Genomic DNA, 16,093 nt, shown 5'->3' on the forward strand with positions numbered 1-16,093 from the left:
CTCGAGCACAATCAGCTCCTCTCCAGGCTTCAGCGCGGCTTAGCCAACAAGCACACTGTGAACAAATCAGTAAAGACTAAGTAACATTCCTGTTAAAATATCATTTTGGAAGTAATGTCAAACAGTAACCTGCGTACAGATGATGTGAGGTATTCATATAGACTCTTGACCCACTCAGAGCAAACTTCTGACTTATCCCTCTGAGAAAGTATCAACTTGCTAATTTCCCCTCCCAAAAATGTTTGTAAGTATAATTGGTCAAAATAAGACACTGAGTCTGAAGACAAAGTGAAATAAAATAATACAGACATTTACTTCTTCACCACCACTCCCAAACTCTACCTAAGTGGCTTGCAACCATTTTTAGGATTGGTAGATTCCTAAAATCTTATATCATTTTTCACTATACTGATATACCCTTGTTCTTCCCAGTTATCTTGTGAAGACTACATGTAGGAAAGCAATTCTGCCTTAACAATGACATGAAAATGTGAAATATTGATGTGGGATGGAAATACAGAAAGTCATTACTGGAATAGCTGTAGGGAAGGAAATATAGAAACTGAAGAGGAGGAAGGAGAAAAACAGAAAAAAAAGCATGAGAAGGAAGAAAAGGACAAAAAATGATTGACTGTAAAGCAGAAACCACTGTAAATGATCAAAATTAGAGATTAAGTCACCCACACAATATAGGTTTTACGTCATTTTCACAGATATTTTTCTTTTCTTCTATGTAACAATTTATTCCAAAGGTTGGAAGTCTCTAAGAATGTTAATATGGGTTACTGTAAAGCCTGTAACACACATATTACTGTATTTGGGGAGAAGATGTAGTAAGGAAAAAACACTAAGTAATGAAGATACAGACCAGCTTCTCTTGTGCTTTATTGTGAAAGAATATTACTGATAAAGTACTACAATAATAATGCATGTGATTTGAAATGTAGACGGTTGTGAGTTTTGCTCTGTTGGGTTTGAGACCTTCACAGTAAATTTATATTGAGTGCACTTCTAGAATTTAACAAACAAACTTTTGTTTCCTATAAAATCACTAAGATGTGCAATGATAGTGTTTCAGCGATGGTATATAGGTTATGGCTCTCTTCAAACTCAGGTAGCCATAATCTTAGTTGATACATGTTTCTCACCAGATAACACTTGTACTTTTCTGCATATTATCCCTTTTTAAATATAGCATCAGTTAAATTGTATTTACATACATTGATATGAATTCAAGAATTGCAGGTTTTATTTCAGTTACTGAGATATCCATTACCATTTTAAGTGCGGAACTACTTGGCAAGACTGAATAAAAATTAAAAATGTAGAAATTAAAAAAGAAACAATAGCCTCTTTTTGCCCTTTTTTTTTTTTTTTAAAGACCTGGTTGAATGAAACCTTAACTTTGATGTCTCAAGCACTCTGACTCTGAAAGAGGAAACTAAATTTCTTGGAAACCTGCTAACAGAGCAAACCCTCTCTGAACCTTAACAGTTCATTAGAACTTCACCTGAAGTTCTTCCTGCTAACCAGGAAGGATGTTTATTGGCTCATTAAATTATCTGCCTGTAAGTCTCTTTAGTCTTAGTAAAGGCCAAAACAGACCAAAAGAGTTGTCAAAGCTTAGCAGGAAAGGTAAATTATAACAGAAATAACCTGCAAAAGAGTACAGAGAACAGCGGCCCCTCTTCCTGCGGCCATGTCTGAGCCCAATCCTCGGGCTTCCAAGTGTGCGCACTCGAGGTGGGTGAGGTTGCCAGAGCTGCAATGCGGGTTCTGAGCTGCGAGCAGGTGAAGGGAACAGTTCTGCTCTAGCAGCAGCACACCACAGCCGGGCTGCGCGGGTACGTTCGCTGGGGTTCGGAGACGGCCGAGGCGAGTTCAGCAGCTGCGATGCTTCCCCGCCGCGAGCTCTGCGGCTGCACCCTGCGCACGCACCCAACCGACGCCCCACTTCTCCCACCACCTCCCACCCTCCTGCGCACCTTCGGGAAAAAGGCGGCACTCGTACATCTGACCTACGGTGAGCAGGGCTTGTAGCAGCAGCAAAACCGAAACAGTGCGTTTCCATTCTGTTCCGACCTATAAAATTCGCTGCCTGCATGAATTAAATGCAGGGGGGGAAATGCCAACTTAGCGACTGCAAAAGTAAAAGACTCCGAAAAGTACGAGTGTGTAAGTGCTGTCATTTACGGATCCCGCCGGATCACGGAAAAGCTGCGATCGGAAGGGGTTTGCGGAACTCGCGCGCCGCACAGGTCCCGCTTCGGTGGGGTGCCCGCCTGCAGCAGCCGGAGCGCAGCCCGCAGACGCTCGGCCCTGCCCGGGGCCGCAGGGGACACCTTCGCGCTGCCGCGGCCCACCAGCCCGGCCCCGGCCCCGGCCCCGGCCCCGGCCCCGGCCCGGCGCGACCCGTCCCGACCCGACCCGACCCGACCCGGCGAGCAGCGGGCAGCGCAGCAGCGCCCCGTCACAGGGCGGGGAGAGGCCCGGCAGGAAGTCAGTTCTGGTTCCTGGGTTAAGGTGCTCGGGCAGGAGCGGGCGCCCGGTGCCAGGAGCGGGCGCCCGGTGCCAGCAGCGGCCGCGGGCTCCGTGAGCCGCTCGTAAGTCCGAGTCCCGCTCCCTCCCGCGGGGAGCGGCGGACGCTGGGCCCGGGGGGCCGCGGTGCGGGCCGTGGCGTCTGGCTCCCTGGCCGCCCCTGCCCTCGGCCCCGCCGCGCTTCCGCCATCCGCTCCGAGGGACGCCGGTTCCCTCTCCGGCGCCGCTGTGCCGGGCTCCGGGAGCGGGGCGCGGAGGCGCTCTCGGTGCCCGCGGGAGGGCCGCGGGGGCGGCGGGCGGCGGGCGGGCTCCAGGGGCGGCGGCGGCGGCAGCGGCGCGGGCGGGGACCCCGGCGGCCGCCGTCGCTTTCCCTGGGCGCTCCGGGGCGTGACGCTGCGGTTGCATCCGGGGCTGCGGCGGGGATTCCGACCCGTCCCGCAGTCGGGCAAAGCGGTGATTTTGTCCCTTAAACAAAAAAGGAAAAAAAAAAACACACGAAAGAAAAGCCGAAAGTGCGGTGAGCTCGCAGTCTCTCACAAACGATTACCTCAACAGGTTTCCAGTTCCCGAGGTGATGGCAGCGTAAGTTACAAAATATTTCAATCGAAGAAGCTGTTTTGAAAGCAGAGATATGTAGAGAAGTACTTGCTGCTGGATGGCATCTATATTCTCGTATGAACCTGGGAGAGGTAGGCATGTGTATTATGGATGGATGTGTAGATACACATGATTAGCTAAAACCTCACTTTTTCAGGATTTAAGGTGTTTTCTGAGGCACAATGAAAACTCAGAATGTCTCCTGAGCGATCTGTGGAGCTGGGATGTCAGGATGCACGCAGCAGTGTGTTGCTCATCTTTGTGTTGGGGCTTTTTTGGCATTTGACTCATAGAAAATCCATGTTACTGCTGCTGGGGTTTTTTCCCACCTATATCTGCAAAATGTTCCTCATTTCAAACAAGTGTTTTAAGAGCATCAGCAGGTTTCGTTGGGCTTGTTTACTTAAAAGTTTGTCTTAACACATTTCCTACACCCAGTTGTTGTGCAGTGTTCAAGTCTTTACCCAGAGATGCAATTCTAGTTCTCATTGCCATAGCTCCCGCAACGTAACGCTCACAGGTACTCGCATGTGCAGGACCCCCTCGTCAGACAAACTCTGAAGCTAGTCTCTTTCTCTGATTCTGTCCCTGTTAGAATAAACACAGCAATTTGTAGTGCTGCATCTGTTCCGACTACTTACTGCTGTTAATAACTGTGAAAGTCTTTAGGATCTAATGAACATGTACAATGTCAGTTGCTAAAGATCAGCGTCGTCAGCTTTGGGCTGAATATGTTCTAGCTGCTGTATGGTTAGCATAACTACGCCTGATTAAAAGAGGGGATATTTGTTTTGGGGTTGGTTTTTTTATTATTATTATTTTTAGCTTTGTTGGTTGGTGTTTTTTTTTCCTCCTAACTGGATGTAGGGAGAAGAGTAAATGACAAGTAACAGTTGGCAAATTCCCTGATAAATATTGATGCCTGTGGAGGAGAAGCAGGAAAAGGAGCCAGTTTTTCTAACTTCAAGAAGTTCTGGATATGAGACAGATAACATAAGAAGCAGTTGTTTATTCCAGCAGCAGGCAATTCGGGGTGTGACTACAGAGTAGTTTAATCCAATCTAAATCTAGACTGCTGCAGTCCTGCCCACGGCTAGTCTCATGTTCCCACTGCCGCCTTGTGTTGGTCGTGGTGCTCCAGCAGCCTCCCAGTGAGCTAGCTCCGGTTTCAATTTTGGGGTTGTTTGTTAGGGGGTTTGTTGTTTATTTGAGGAAGTAGGGAGCTACTTCAGCATACCCAACTGTGTAGCACAGAAGTGCTAATATTGGTACAAGTAAGTGGCAAAAAATACATGGCCAGAGGTGGTGTAAGGCAGGAGTGCCCTTTTCTGTGGCAGTGTAGACTTACATCGCTGTTGCACAGCTGTGACTTCATGTTACAGTTTCAGAGCCAATGCTGCCATTGAACACAGGAGTTCTGTCTACCTTTTGCTGATGTTTTCTGCTCCTGTGCTGGCTTCCTTGTGCCATTTTGAAGTGGTCTGTGGAGCTGATCTGCATTAGAACTAATACAGCAAAAATACCTTTAGCATTTAGTTTTAAGCTGGATTGGTTTGCTGATACAGTTTATGGTAAGGCTGCTTGTGCTGGAAGAAAGGGAAAGGTGAGGTGGAATCAGAAATGAGTGTCTAGGGTATGAGGGAATATAAGACCAATTCTTCTAGTTACAGTTCCATCTTAAAGTGTCACTAGTAGTGACTTTTATTGCCCTGTCTTACTGCATGGAGTCTGGATTTTAGGGAGCTACCAGTAAATTAGCTACCATGCTCCTTATTTTTCCCTACCAAGTAGAAAATTGAGTGCAGTGCTACAATTCTGCCTGTTGGATCAATTACTTTTGGTACCAGCAGTCCAGATAAGAGAAGAACTCTTCGTTAATACTCGCAGTCTCAATCAATCAGTAAGTAAAATATTGGAAGTTAGGTATAAATTTTAAATACTGTTTTTTAAATTGAAATTTCAACTTGCATGAATGAAATTAATGCCTTCATTTTCTGTGAACTCTGAGTCGTATGGAGCTGAACTCCGTTACTTCTAATAGAAGCTGAACACAGTCTTTTAAATCCCATTGTACTCATTTTTTGAAGTTATCTTTTATATGTACAAGACACAATCATTTACTAGGTAAATTATTACAAGTGTCTCTGGAGAATTGCAGAAAAGTACAAAATCAACATCTGTGCCAACACTGCAAGTTTTTAAAGAATATGAGAGCACACTTTCAATCACTTCCAGCCATAACAATACCCTTCTGCAGTTTAGTGCCCGCCCCTGCAGTCAGCTGTAATACCTGATTTTATTCATTGAATTACATAACAGTCCTTCATCTGAAACTGGAAAAAAGCCTACCCGTTTATTTAAGGATGTGCCTCAGGTACTAGAGTGAATATTCCAGTTAGTGGAGGGATGCTCTTTGGGAGAGGAAGGGGGTGGATGGAGTAGCCTGTGTTGCTAACAGTGCTTTGAGACAGACTGAACTGGTATTTAGGAAAAAAACCCCACCAAAACGAACAAATAAACAAACAAAACCCCAAACCTTTCCTATGAAACAATGTAGGCGTTTAACACAAAACTTACAAACTTGGATTTCAGTAGTACTTGTTACATCACAGGATCTGTAAATGTTTCCAAGCTGTTAAAGAATTCATGCTGCCACTAATAAAGCACAGCCATGCTGGAGTTGAGGTACAAGTGCTTTTGCAGTACGCACATATCATTAAAATAAAGTTTGCAGGACAAAAAGGTGCGACATCCATACAGCAGTCTGCTGCACCTTCTAGGAAAGTGAAACCACATTTCTGTATTCAGGCTTTATGATATGGAAGATACTCAAGAGCAAGAAAACATGAACAAAAGCTTCAAGTTGCAATCCTCCACATTTTGGCCAGGGTCCAAGACAAGTTATCCTCATACCCTTCTTGCTTGGCTTATCCTTTTCTGACTGTACCATTTTTCTTAATAGTATCTGTGATTTATGCATAATCCCAGAAGATGGTGAGAGATGATAGTGGCAGTCCATACTGTGTACTGTGAGGTAACCACGCTTTAAATGTCAGGAGAGGAGATGTGAATTATTGATTTGATTTGGCTTTTTTTTACCTTAATGGTGGTACTTTGGGGTATTTTTTGAGACTTCACTAACCTATTGTCTACTGGACTTGGACTTACATTATGATAAATTTTTATCTTAAAATTCAGGTCATGTGCTACCATAGAAGCAAAGGACCTGTGTTTGCGAAGTTCACTCTATCCTGAAGTTGAAGTCTGTGACAATTAATAGTGCTGTAGTCTTATGTGTCAAAGTTCATGAATTGTAGTTTCAGGAGTTGTTACTGAAATTGTTCACAGAGTGTAAAAAAGCTGATAGTGTAGTGTGAAAGGTCTGAGTCTTGCTAGTTCTTACTGGTTGATTTTACTGATTTTTATATAAAACATGTTTTAATTCAAGTTGTAGTGTTGCTTGTGTTGCCATTTTCAAATATGGCATAGGGCAGGTCCCTGTGACTTAGTGTTTTTGAGCTCTTTATTATCTTTTTATTACTTAATGCCAAAAGCTGAGTTTTGTTTTGGTTTTTTTCAATGCTTTCTGTTATTTCACAATTCACTAAACATTAAACTGCTTGGAATGTCATAAAATCAGGTAACTGGTGATCTGCACCAATTGTAAGTCCCAGTCCTCAAACACTGTAACTACACGTATGTTTACACATTCTGTACATCCAGACTTTGATTCAGAGTGAACCTGCTTTTATTTGGATTTCGTTTAAACCTATACTTGGACATAAATGTTAAGGTGAGCAGAGCTATAGTTCAAACTATTGTGTGAGTTAATGCTCAAACATACTGCACATATTACTTGAATTTGATATTAATACAAGTCATGTTATATGTGTTTTTAGTTACATGCTTCTGTTCCTTAGCATTGTCTCTTTTTTTTCTTCTGATTACTTTTCAGGTCTGTTAACTTGACCATCTTTTCAGTGATGAAACAACGTTGGGAATTATGGACAAAAACATTGGAGAGCAGCTTAACAAAGCTTATGAAGCCTACCGACAAGCATGCATGGATAGGGACCATGCTGTGAAAGAACTACAGCAAAAAGTACGTGATGGGTTCTGAATTGTATCTTTAAAGCCATGCTTCCCATGGACATACAAATTTCAGTTTCACTTTAGCTCTGCGTGCTGTAGTGCATCTGTTAAAGTTTGAACTGGCCATTATGACACCAGGCAGAGTAACTCATTAGGCTGTGAATGTAGTAGGTGGGTTTCAGGTTTTCTCAACCTTTAATTTTTTTGTAGTTTTAAAGGTGAGAAGAGTGTTGTCTGTTTTGGAGGATTAATGAAGTCTTTCAATGTAAACAGCAAAGATGTATATAAAATTTACCTAGCTTTAACAAAGTACTTTTTGAAATTTGTTTTGCTTTTATTAAAAAATTACTTTTTAAATTATTAATGTAAATAGCTTAAATAATTGTTGTGTTAATAGGAAGATATGCCATATGAATTACTAGTTTACTTGATGTAAAGGTCAAAGACTCCAATATGTTGAGCACTGTGAAAGCTATTAGCACAACAGAGTTTGTGTATTGAAACACAGCAAGCTTACCTTAAAATTATTAGAATAAGTATTGATTTTTTAAAAAATGTATACAATTATTCTTTAATTAGGAAGTAACAGAAAATCTGGAGGCATCCTGACCAGTAAGGAGCACCTTTGAATCTCTGCTTAGTCTGTGGTAGAAGACATTACTTCAGCCAAACCTCTTTTAGGACTTCTTATCATGTGTGCCAGCAGATTGCAAAGCTAGCAGCTTTGAGCTTTGTAATACTGTTTTTATCGTGCATATTCTGCCCAGAAATGGAACCTCTGTTATAGGAAGGCTTGAATGGTTTTGATGCTACAGGACTTTCTGATACTTCCATAGAACTGGTACGCTGGGACTTCATTCAGGGGCAGATGAGCCATACTCGGTGCCAAGTTATGGAAGCAGCATTAGGACAGGGAGCAGGGAATGGTCATCTAGAGAATATTTTGATATCTGGGCACAATCTTGCCATCCCCTTGCATGACAAAATAAACTAGCCAAAGCACCGCAGAACAGGTAACAAGTCAGTCGTGTGCAATCATCCACTGTGCAGTCCATCTCTGTTCATAGTCTGTTGCAGTGGTGCTGGTGCAACTTTGTGGCATTTGCTGTACTTAACAAGCACAAGCAGCATGCCAATACATTTTGTGCTGACTTGCAACTAACTTAACAAAAGGCAACACATTTTAGATTGTTTGGGGTTTTTTTTAATTGTGTCTCATGATGACCAATTAATTATTTGAAAGAAAACCCGTCAAGTTAATACTCCTGGGTCATAGAATCATAGAATTGTTAAGGTTGGGAAAGACGTCTAAGAAGTGCATCAGAGAAACTTCTGCCCAAGAAACAAGACATCAAGTACAAGGTCAGACAGCCCTTCTCAAGTCTATGGAAGAAAACCAAAGAAGTGTGTGAGATCATCAGTGTTAAGTGAACTAAATGCTTGCAGGATTTCTCTCTGTATTTTTCTCTGGCTCAGAAATTAGAAACGAAAGCCTTTTATAAAGGATTGCTACCAGTTCAAATCTTTGTCCTAATCAAACTTTCAGTAGTTGGATTTCATGACTTTGAAAGAGAATAAAAGTGGTTTTTTCAAGAGGACTTGATACTACAATTAGCTGAGGTTTTGTTGTTTGTGTTTTTTCAGGTTTTTTTAACCAAACTTCTGGTTTTTGAATGACCTTTGTACAGTGCTTTGCTCTAGTAACTTCCTCTGTTCATTGTGTGGCCTTCACACGTTTTTGGATTGTCCACCATTCTGTTGTTAACAGTTTACTACTTAAGTTACCGATAGGCCACTTGTTTTGCCAGTCTCTAGAGCTGGGAGCCATGTCAAGCACACAGAAGCCAGAGTCATCTCGGCCAGATGGTGTTTGATACAGATGGATGGTTGGTTGTCATGCAGATCTTCTAGTTGGTAACTTGTTGCTGCCATCTGACTCAAGGAATAATTTGTGCACACTGGCTGTCAAAAGCATCTTCTCTTCTGTCTGTTTTAGCTGTCATGTCTGTGCTCTGTACAGAAGTGTTGACAAGACATTGCTGTTGTACATTTTCAATTTGGTTCTCAGTGATTTTTCTGCTTCATGAGGTCTCTTATAGCTGCTGGAGTGCACTGCTCTTTGATCACTGTGGGTTTGGTTTTGGTTTTTTTTAAATAAACTCTCATAGTACAACTACTACTTGGCCTTTTAAAATAAATTTTACTTCTGGATTTTTTCCTGCCTGCTTTACAGACAAACACATTGGGCATTAGGAGTATGTGGAATTTAAATCTGATGGAGATTTGAGAAATATTATATAGCAGTATGGATAAATTATGAATAGGTATGAAAACAATGCCTAGTCTTGTCCCAGGTCATGACCTGTTCAGTAACAGACATATTCTTAATTTTAGAAAAAATCAGTGCAATCCTGTAAGTTTCCTTGCTGGGACTTCACAAGTTTTCTTGCTTATTTTTCACACTACTGTAATTGGAACATTAGGCATGTGCTAATGAAATAATAGGTTTTGAATATTAGCATCCTCCTGCCATGTGACCATTTGCTCAATTAGCTGTCTGTCTAACGATATTTATACTTTGGTGAAATGTGAGCAGTCTTGCTAGGCTCTGTATGGCCCGTTTATAGCATGAGATGGAGTGTATCTAGATGAAGAATGGGGCTTCTTGCTTGCTTCCCCCTCCCCGTTTTCTAGGTTAGAAAAACAAGTCTGCTGCATTCAAAGGAACGGGCAAAACTCTTTTCATAGGTAATTAAAGTTTTTTACGAAATATCTGTTGTATGAAATAAACAATATTGTTGTTTTCCATTTAAAGTCTTAATCTTTTAAAAGCTTTTTTTCATATAATTTATTTGTTACAAAATATGGGGGAAGAAAATTACATCTTTCTATAGCTAACTGACCAGCGTTCTGAAGAATACTAAAATTTTGCTTTTCGACCTGATGTGTTCTATGTCTGTGAATAAAGAATCCTAACTTAAAAGTTATCCTATCCTTTAGAACTGCCACAGCTGAAACAGTTACTGAAAATCAGGATTTATTTTCTATAATACCTTTTCTAATCAGTGCAGTCTCAAAAATACTGACTTGTCAACGGGGACTGTAGTTGGGTTTTCACGCAGAGGTCCACAACTACAGTTACCTTTAAAATTCAGAGCTGCTTTTTATATACCAAATAGGAGACCACTAGTCAAAACAGAATAAGATTAATGCTAATATAAATTATATCTGCAGACAGAAAACTACATGCAGCAAATACGTGAACAGCAGGAAAAGATAGAACTTCAGAACAGCATTATTGCAAAACTGAAATCACAGTTAGCTGCTCTGAATGCTAATAGAGGTACGTACTCCAGTTTTCACGTTATTTCTTTCTATGCTGTGTTGCATTGATGAATAGTTCTGACTTTTTTCCTTCAGTTTTTACAATATACATCTCTCAAAGCAGTATCATACTTTTCTGTGAACGTGAGAGTTAACGCAAATGTGCAGTTTCAAAATCTGTTTATAAAATGCAACACTTCTGAGGTCTATCCTCTTCAAGAAATGGTGAGATTTTCTTTAGATGAAGAACCTACTTACACTGAAGCCAATAAAAGTTATGAAAATACGGGTTCAAATCATTCACTAGAATTAAAACCAGAATTGTTACATACTAACTTTATAATAACCTGTTAATAAGTTTAGCTCATAGGTTGTTCTAGATGTGAGTGCTATGGTTATATGTCTTTTATGTTAGACGAGGCTTGTGCTACTAATCTTATTGGATAACCGAAGCTTTATAAATAGGTAATTCTCTTTCAAATTTATGGAAAATTTGCCACTGTTTAACTGTATTACACAGATAAGAGAAAAGAGTCAAAGTTACCATGTGTTAATCTGCCATGCTCATTAAATATTTATTCACACTAGCCTAACACTCCTGGTTTTCATAAATACTAGTAAAGTGGTTGGCTCTTATTTTTATGAGTACATGTACATTCTTTGTTGCTGGTTTAGTTTCGCCTTGTCTCTGAGCACAGAACTGGACTTCTCTTGCTTGTTTAAAATGAAGGCTTCCTCAAAGAATATAAAGAAGTTAACATAAGCCTACTTTTTTTTAATTTAACTTGTACTTAGAAACTGGCAGGGGGAAAATGCAGTGACAATCAGCTGGGCTTGTGTTTTTTTTTAAGGTAATGCACATCCCTACATTCTGATGCATGAAGACATTGAAACCTCCAACTTATCTTTCAGCCAGCTCTCTGAAAAACTGAACGTAGCAAAGCAAAGAGAAAAACTCTTAAAGGTATGGTCACCTGCAGTATGTTTAACGTAAGATCGGATCTGTGCTGTGATTATACTATGAGAACCTAAAGAGATAAGTGAGATTTTCACCGGTGCCTTTGAATTGCACTTGTAATACAAGATCCTCACCTGAAGTGCATGAGTGTTGTGCCACTGCAGTCTACTTAGGTGAACCTTGATCCTTCCCAGTGCGGTTGCTGTTTGGCCATCGAGCAACCTAGAATAGTTTTGATCAGAAAGTAGGAACTTGATGCTTATTTATTTCTTAACCTGCCAAAACCAGTGGTCAGGAAGTGGCTTGCTTTTTCTCTCACAAGAGCTTTTCACATTGCAACCAGTCTGTGTATTTCTGCAAGAAATGGAGAATCTGCACTCAAAAAGTGAGGGAGTGGAAAGTGAACTATTCACTGCTCTGGAGACGCTGATGATATGTTTGGTTTTGTAAATAGCCAGTTTTAATACAGTGTTTCTTCTGCCCCTCTTCACCGAAGTAACACTGACATTTTCACTACAGCCTGCTGGGAGTAACAGGAGTACGAGTAAAGCAATAGTGCAGAATAGATGGGAAATACCTTGAATGGATTCTGCATATTGAGCAAAGACAGTGACAGAGACGCACAAAGTTGCATTGTTCTTATCCTAAGTCATCCTACTGTGGTTTTTGAGAACTGTCTTGTAACATAAAATGTCTTATTTTTGAATATGAATCTCCGTAGCAGGGACCCTGTAAGGGTCATTAAAAGGCCCTTATACAAAATCAGGTATTGGATTTAAAAATAATTAATTTCGGGATTTGTTTCCTAGACCTGAGCTACAAACAAATTAATTATGCTAAATTCAGAGACATTTCATTGGATTACTGATGCTTGATTAATTATCTTGAAGGAATCTTATTTGAGACTAAGCCTTTGCAAAAAATTTAAACACACTGTTACCAAAGATTTATATATGCTCCTTTTTTATTTAAAAAAAGTATTTATGTAATTTTTTCTACACTAGAATCTGTAATCACAATACATCATTTGTTTCCTAATCTTTGCATTTATTTGGAGTACAACACAGGTGAAGGGTTAATTCTTTGATGGAACATCTTTCCATATTTTTGCATTTCTCTGTCTTGAGTTGAATAAAAATTATGCCTTACGGTTGCACATGGAGACCTGACCAAATGTAGTATTTCATACTCTTGTTTCTGAATGCTTGCTCAAGGACAATAGCTTTAAGTAACTTAGTCATATAATGAGTAGGAGAAAGGAAGGTGTGTTACCTGCTCTTCTCATATGGGGAAACACTGAGAAATTATGTGATCTATACAGAAGATTACAGGCAATGCATGAGAAGCTGGAATCATTATTTCAGGGGCTGTTTTCTTAACAGAATGTAAATTATTTGTCTATCTGCATTTTTTTGAGTAGTCAGTTATTGCAGTTACCTCTCAGCAATAGGTAATTCATCTGGATTTTGTTTCATCTGTGCCATGAACAGAAAGATTTCTAGTATAACTCCATGCAGAATCAACTATTAGCTATACAGTCTGCATTTGAACCCAGGCACAGTGCTATACAAATAAGGTCTTTTCAGAGGGGATCAGTAGAGACCTAGACCCATGCAAAGTCAGGTTGACCCAGCCTACTCTGTGTTCCTGTTATTGGGAGTGTAGTAGCTCTCTAAGTGTTGAAAGGCTGGAACTTGACAAAAACACATGTGACTGGACCAAGGCTGGCTTCTGCAGAGGCACATGGCTATCTCTGCACCATCCTTCTGATTTCGTAGGGATTATGAGATTTGGGAACAAATACCAGGAGTACCCTAATATTTGGTGTTGTGCCTAGTAAGCTTTTGCTAACCTGGCAAGAGTGATACAAAGATGTCCAGGCAGCACAACAGAGGTACACACACTGCTGTTTGCTCTGGCTGTGTCTTGGCCATGCCATTCATGGGCTGGCTATGAGTGGAGATCCAGAGCAGTCTCTGTACCCAAGTCCTCATTTTATTGAATAAACCTGGGGGAAGAGAAACATATAACCCCAACTTCCTGTTGAAGATGATGGAAAGTTAATTGTATTGTGATAAATGCTTTATATGCTTTTATGGCAGCTCCAGTTTTTGCACTTTTTAAATGTAGAACTTTTGATGTGTGATGGATAAAAAGGAAAACTGCATAGAACGAAGGTATGGAACAAGTTGGGGAAAACGAACAGTAGCAAATCACCAGGACTATACCAAGTTAACCTAAGAGTTCCCACTTCTGTGTCTTTCTGAATAAATGAAGTTAAAAAAAAAAAAAGTTGATGTACCATGTTAAAAAGAAAAAAAGCTAAAGGAGCTGATTCTTCACATGATAGGTAGTCAACCAGCGGAGCTTCCTGCTTCAGGGGAAAATTGGACAACTTCATGGAAGAGAAATCTGTTGAGAGTTAATAAATATATAGAAACTATTACTAAGAAGGTCTGGGAATTTATTGGAGGATGTATCATGAATACCTCCTGTTTTCTCATACTTTTCCATAGACATCATATTTTGACATCTGTTAGCCAAAAATCCATCATCCTATCATTGACCCAGTATAGTTGTCTTGTATCTGATTCAGTAAAATATTGGCTTTTTCAGCTATTCAAATTTGGAAGCTTGAATATTCTATTAGAAAGCCTGTATTTTTGTGATCATATTCTACACTCATTCTGCTCCAAACCAAATAAATTATGTTTGCAGCCATTGTCCTCTGTTGCGTTAACTGCTTTATTCTACTTCTCCACCAAAAATTTCAGGCTTGCAAAATGTACAGTTCCAGATAACAAATTATGATTATGGTCTGTAAGTTAAAGTGTTGCTGTTTCTTACTGTCCTTCCTTGAAGCTCAGAGTCTCTCCTGTGGCTGGAGGTGCCTGGGTTTATCCATACCTATTGAAACTGTCTTTTGTTATGTCCAGTGGGATTTCTCAGTGGACTATATTCTGTCCTCCAGTAAAGTTAATAGAAATCCCGGATTGATTGTTACAGGTGTATGGTTAGAGATTGAATTTCAGAGGTTTAAAATGAAGGAGGGGTTAGCTTTTCTGTGTTTTCTAAAATGTGGTCATACCTGTGTATTTTACTTCCTGCTGTCAAATTCTGTTGCCAGTGTGTCATAAAATGGGGGGGGTTGTTTGTTCACATTCATCTTTGCTGAAAGAGGTCAGTGGATTGGATTGGTGGTCACTACCAAACTATATACAAGATTATCAGATTTCATCAGTTCCCTGCTTGAGGAGAACAAAGGGACCTAAATTGCTGCCTGTTTTTGAATACAGCCTGGCTAAACTTGATTAACTAGGAAGAATGTGGATCAAGTCACTATTTTAGAGCCAAAGCTGCCCAGCAAACAGAAAACTGTAGTAAGTGAGATTAGGCAATGTCAAGTAAACCTTCTTCTGCATGCTATTTTTAATGAAGTCAGACACAGAATCCTTGTAAACTCCATAGAACATGAAACTAAAGTTAATACCTGTGACAAGAAAACATGCTCATGTTCATACTTTCCTGGGTCAAGAACCTCAGTATTAAACACCATGTGGAGTTCGTTGATCGGAATTTCCTGTGCCATGAAAAAGAGGGAGAAACTATATCAGGAATGAATGATGCATATGCTGTACAAAACTGTTCATCCTTCAATAAATGTTTAGGTTTTTTTTGTGCAGGACATAAGCAGAGGTATGGCAGATGTATGGTAGTCATCTTTGTGCTCAAAATTACGATCCTAAAACGACTGAAGTAAGTAAGAGCAGCTACTGCAGCAGTCTTATAGAGTTGTGTGTTCCAGTCAATACCAGCTTCTCTAGTGTCCCTTTGTTTCCTATCTTTGATGCAAAGAAAGCTGTACTTCATGATTTTATGCTAGCTGACAATTTTACACACTTAGCTGTTCTTTGCTGCTGGTATGATCTATGCAGTGAGAATAAGTTAGGCCCTGCTACCTGATAAAAGGAATTCTGGTATCAAGAGCCTTTTCTCTCATTCCTTCATCTGTTTAAGCTGTCTCTACCCAATAATAAAGAAGAGTTTGTGGTTAAACTGTTAAGAGTTACGGTTAATACTCCCTGAGACTACTTACAGTAGTTCATCAGCTGAATCGTATTTTTCCTTGAAACCAGTTTGTTTATTCAAGGAAGCCACTGAAACAGGCCATTATAGCGCACTTCATTGAAAAATAAAAGAACCTGCCTTTGCAGCAGTGCAGTCTGGGGACAGACTGGCTGTGGAGCAGCTCTGCTGGAAAGGAGCTGGGGTCTTGTTAGACAGCAAGCTGAACATGAACCAGCCATGTGTCCTGGCAGAAGAGGAGGGCAACAGCTTCCTAGGCTGTATTAACAGGAACACAGCTAGCACACCTGGGGAAGCAAGTATCTCCCGCTATTCATCATTCATGGGACTGCATCTAGAATACTACATCCAGTTTGGGGACCTCCAGTACAGGAGAGACACTGATAAACTAGAGTGAGTTTAGCAGAGGCCCCACTGACATAGTTGGGGGCTGGAGTACATACCCCATGAGAAGAAGCTGCAGAAACTGGACTTGTCCAGCCTGGAGAAGAGATGGCT

The 16,093-nt window shown here is 40.6% G+C and overlaps 1 protein-coding gene across 1 annotated transcript in view; it reads left to right on the forward strand.

Moving 5' to 3' along the window:
* Window positions 1–2,495: 2,495 nt before the first annotated feature.
* TANK (TRAF family member associated NFKB activator) overlaps window positions 2,496–16,093 on the forward strand; it is a 29,483-nt gene continuing 15,885 nt past the window's right edge. Inside the window, exons 1-5 of the mRNA XM_075430308.1 lie at window positions 2,496–2,603; window positions 3,094–3,227; window positions 7,091–7,237; window positions 10,462–10,570; window positions 11,403–11,515. Of these exons, the coding sequence (XP_075286423.1) occupies window positions 7,139–7,237; window positions 10,462–10,570; window positions 11,403–11,515 (321 nt within the window). The 5' untranslated portion in view covers window positions 2,496–2,603; window positions 3,094–3,227; window positions 7,091–7,138. The remainder of the gene's footprint in view (window positions 2,604–3,093; window positions 3,228–7,090; window positions 7,238–10,461; window positions 10,571–11,402; window positions 11,516–16,093) is intronic.

This window comes from Opisthocomus hoazin, chromosome 9 (assembly GCF_030867145.1).
Source record: "Opisthocomus hoazin isolate bOpiHoa1 chromosome 9, bOpiHoa1.hap1, whole genome shotgun sequence".
Taxonomy (NCBI): domain Eukaryota; kingdom Metazoa; phylum Chordata; class Aves; order Opisthocomiformes; family Opisthocomidae; genus Opisthocomus; species Opisthocomus hoazin.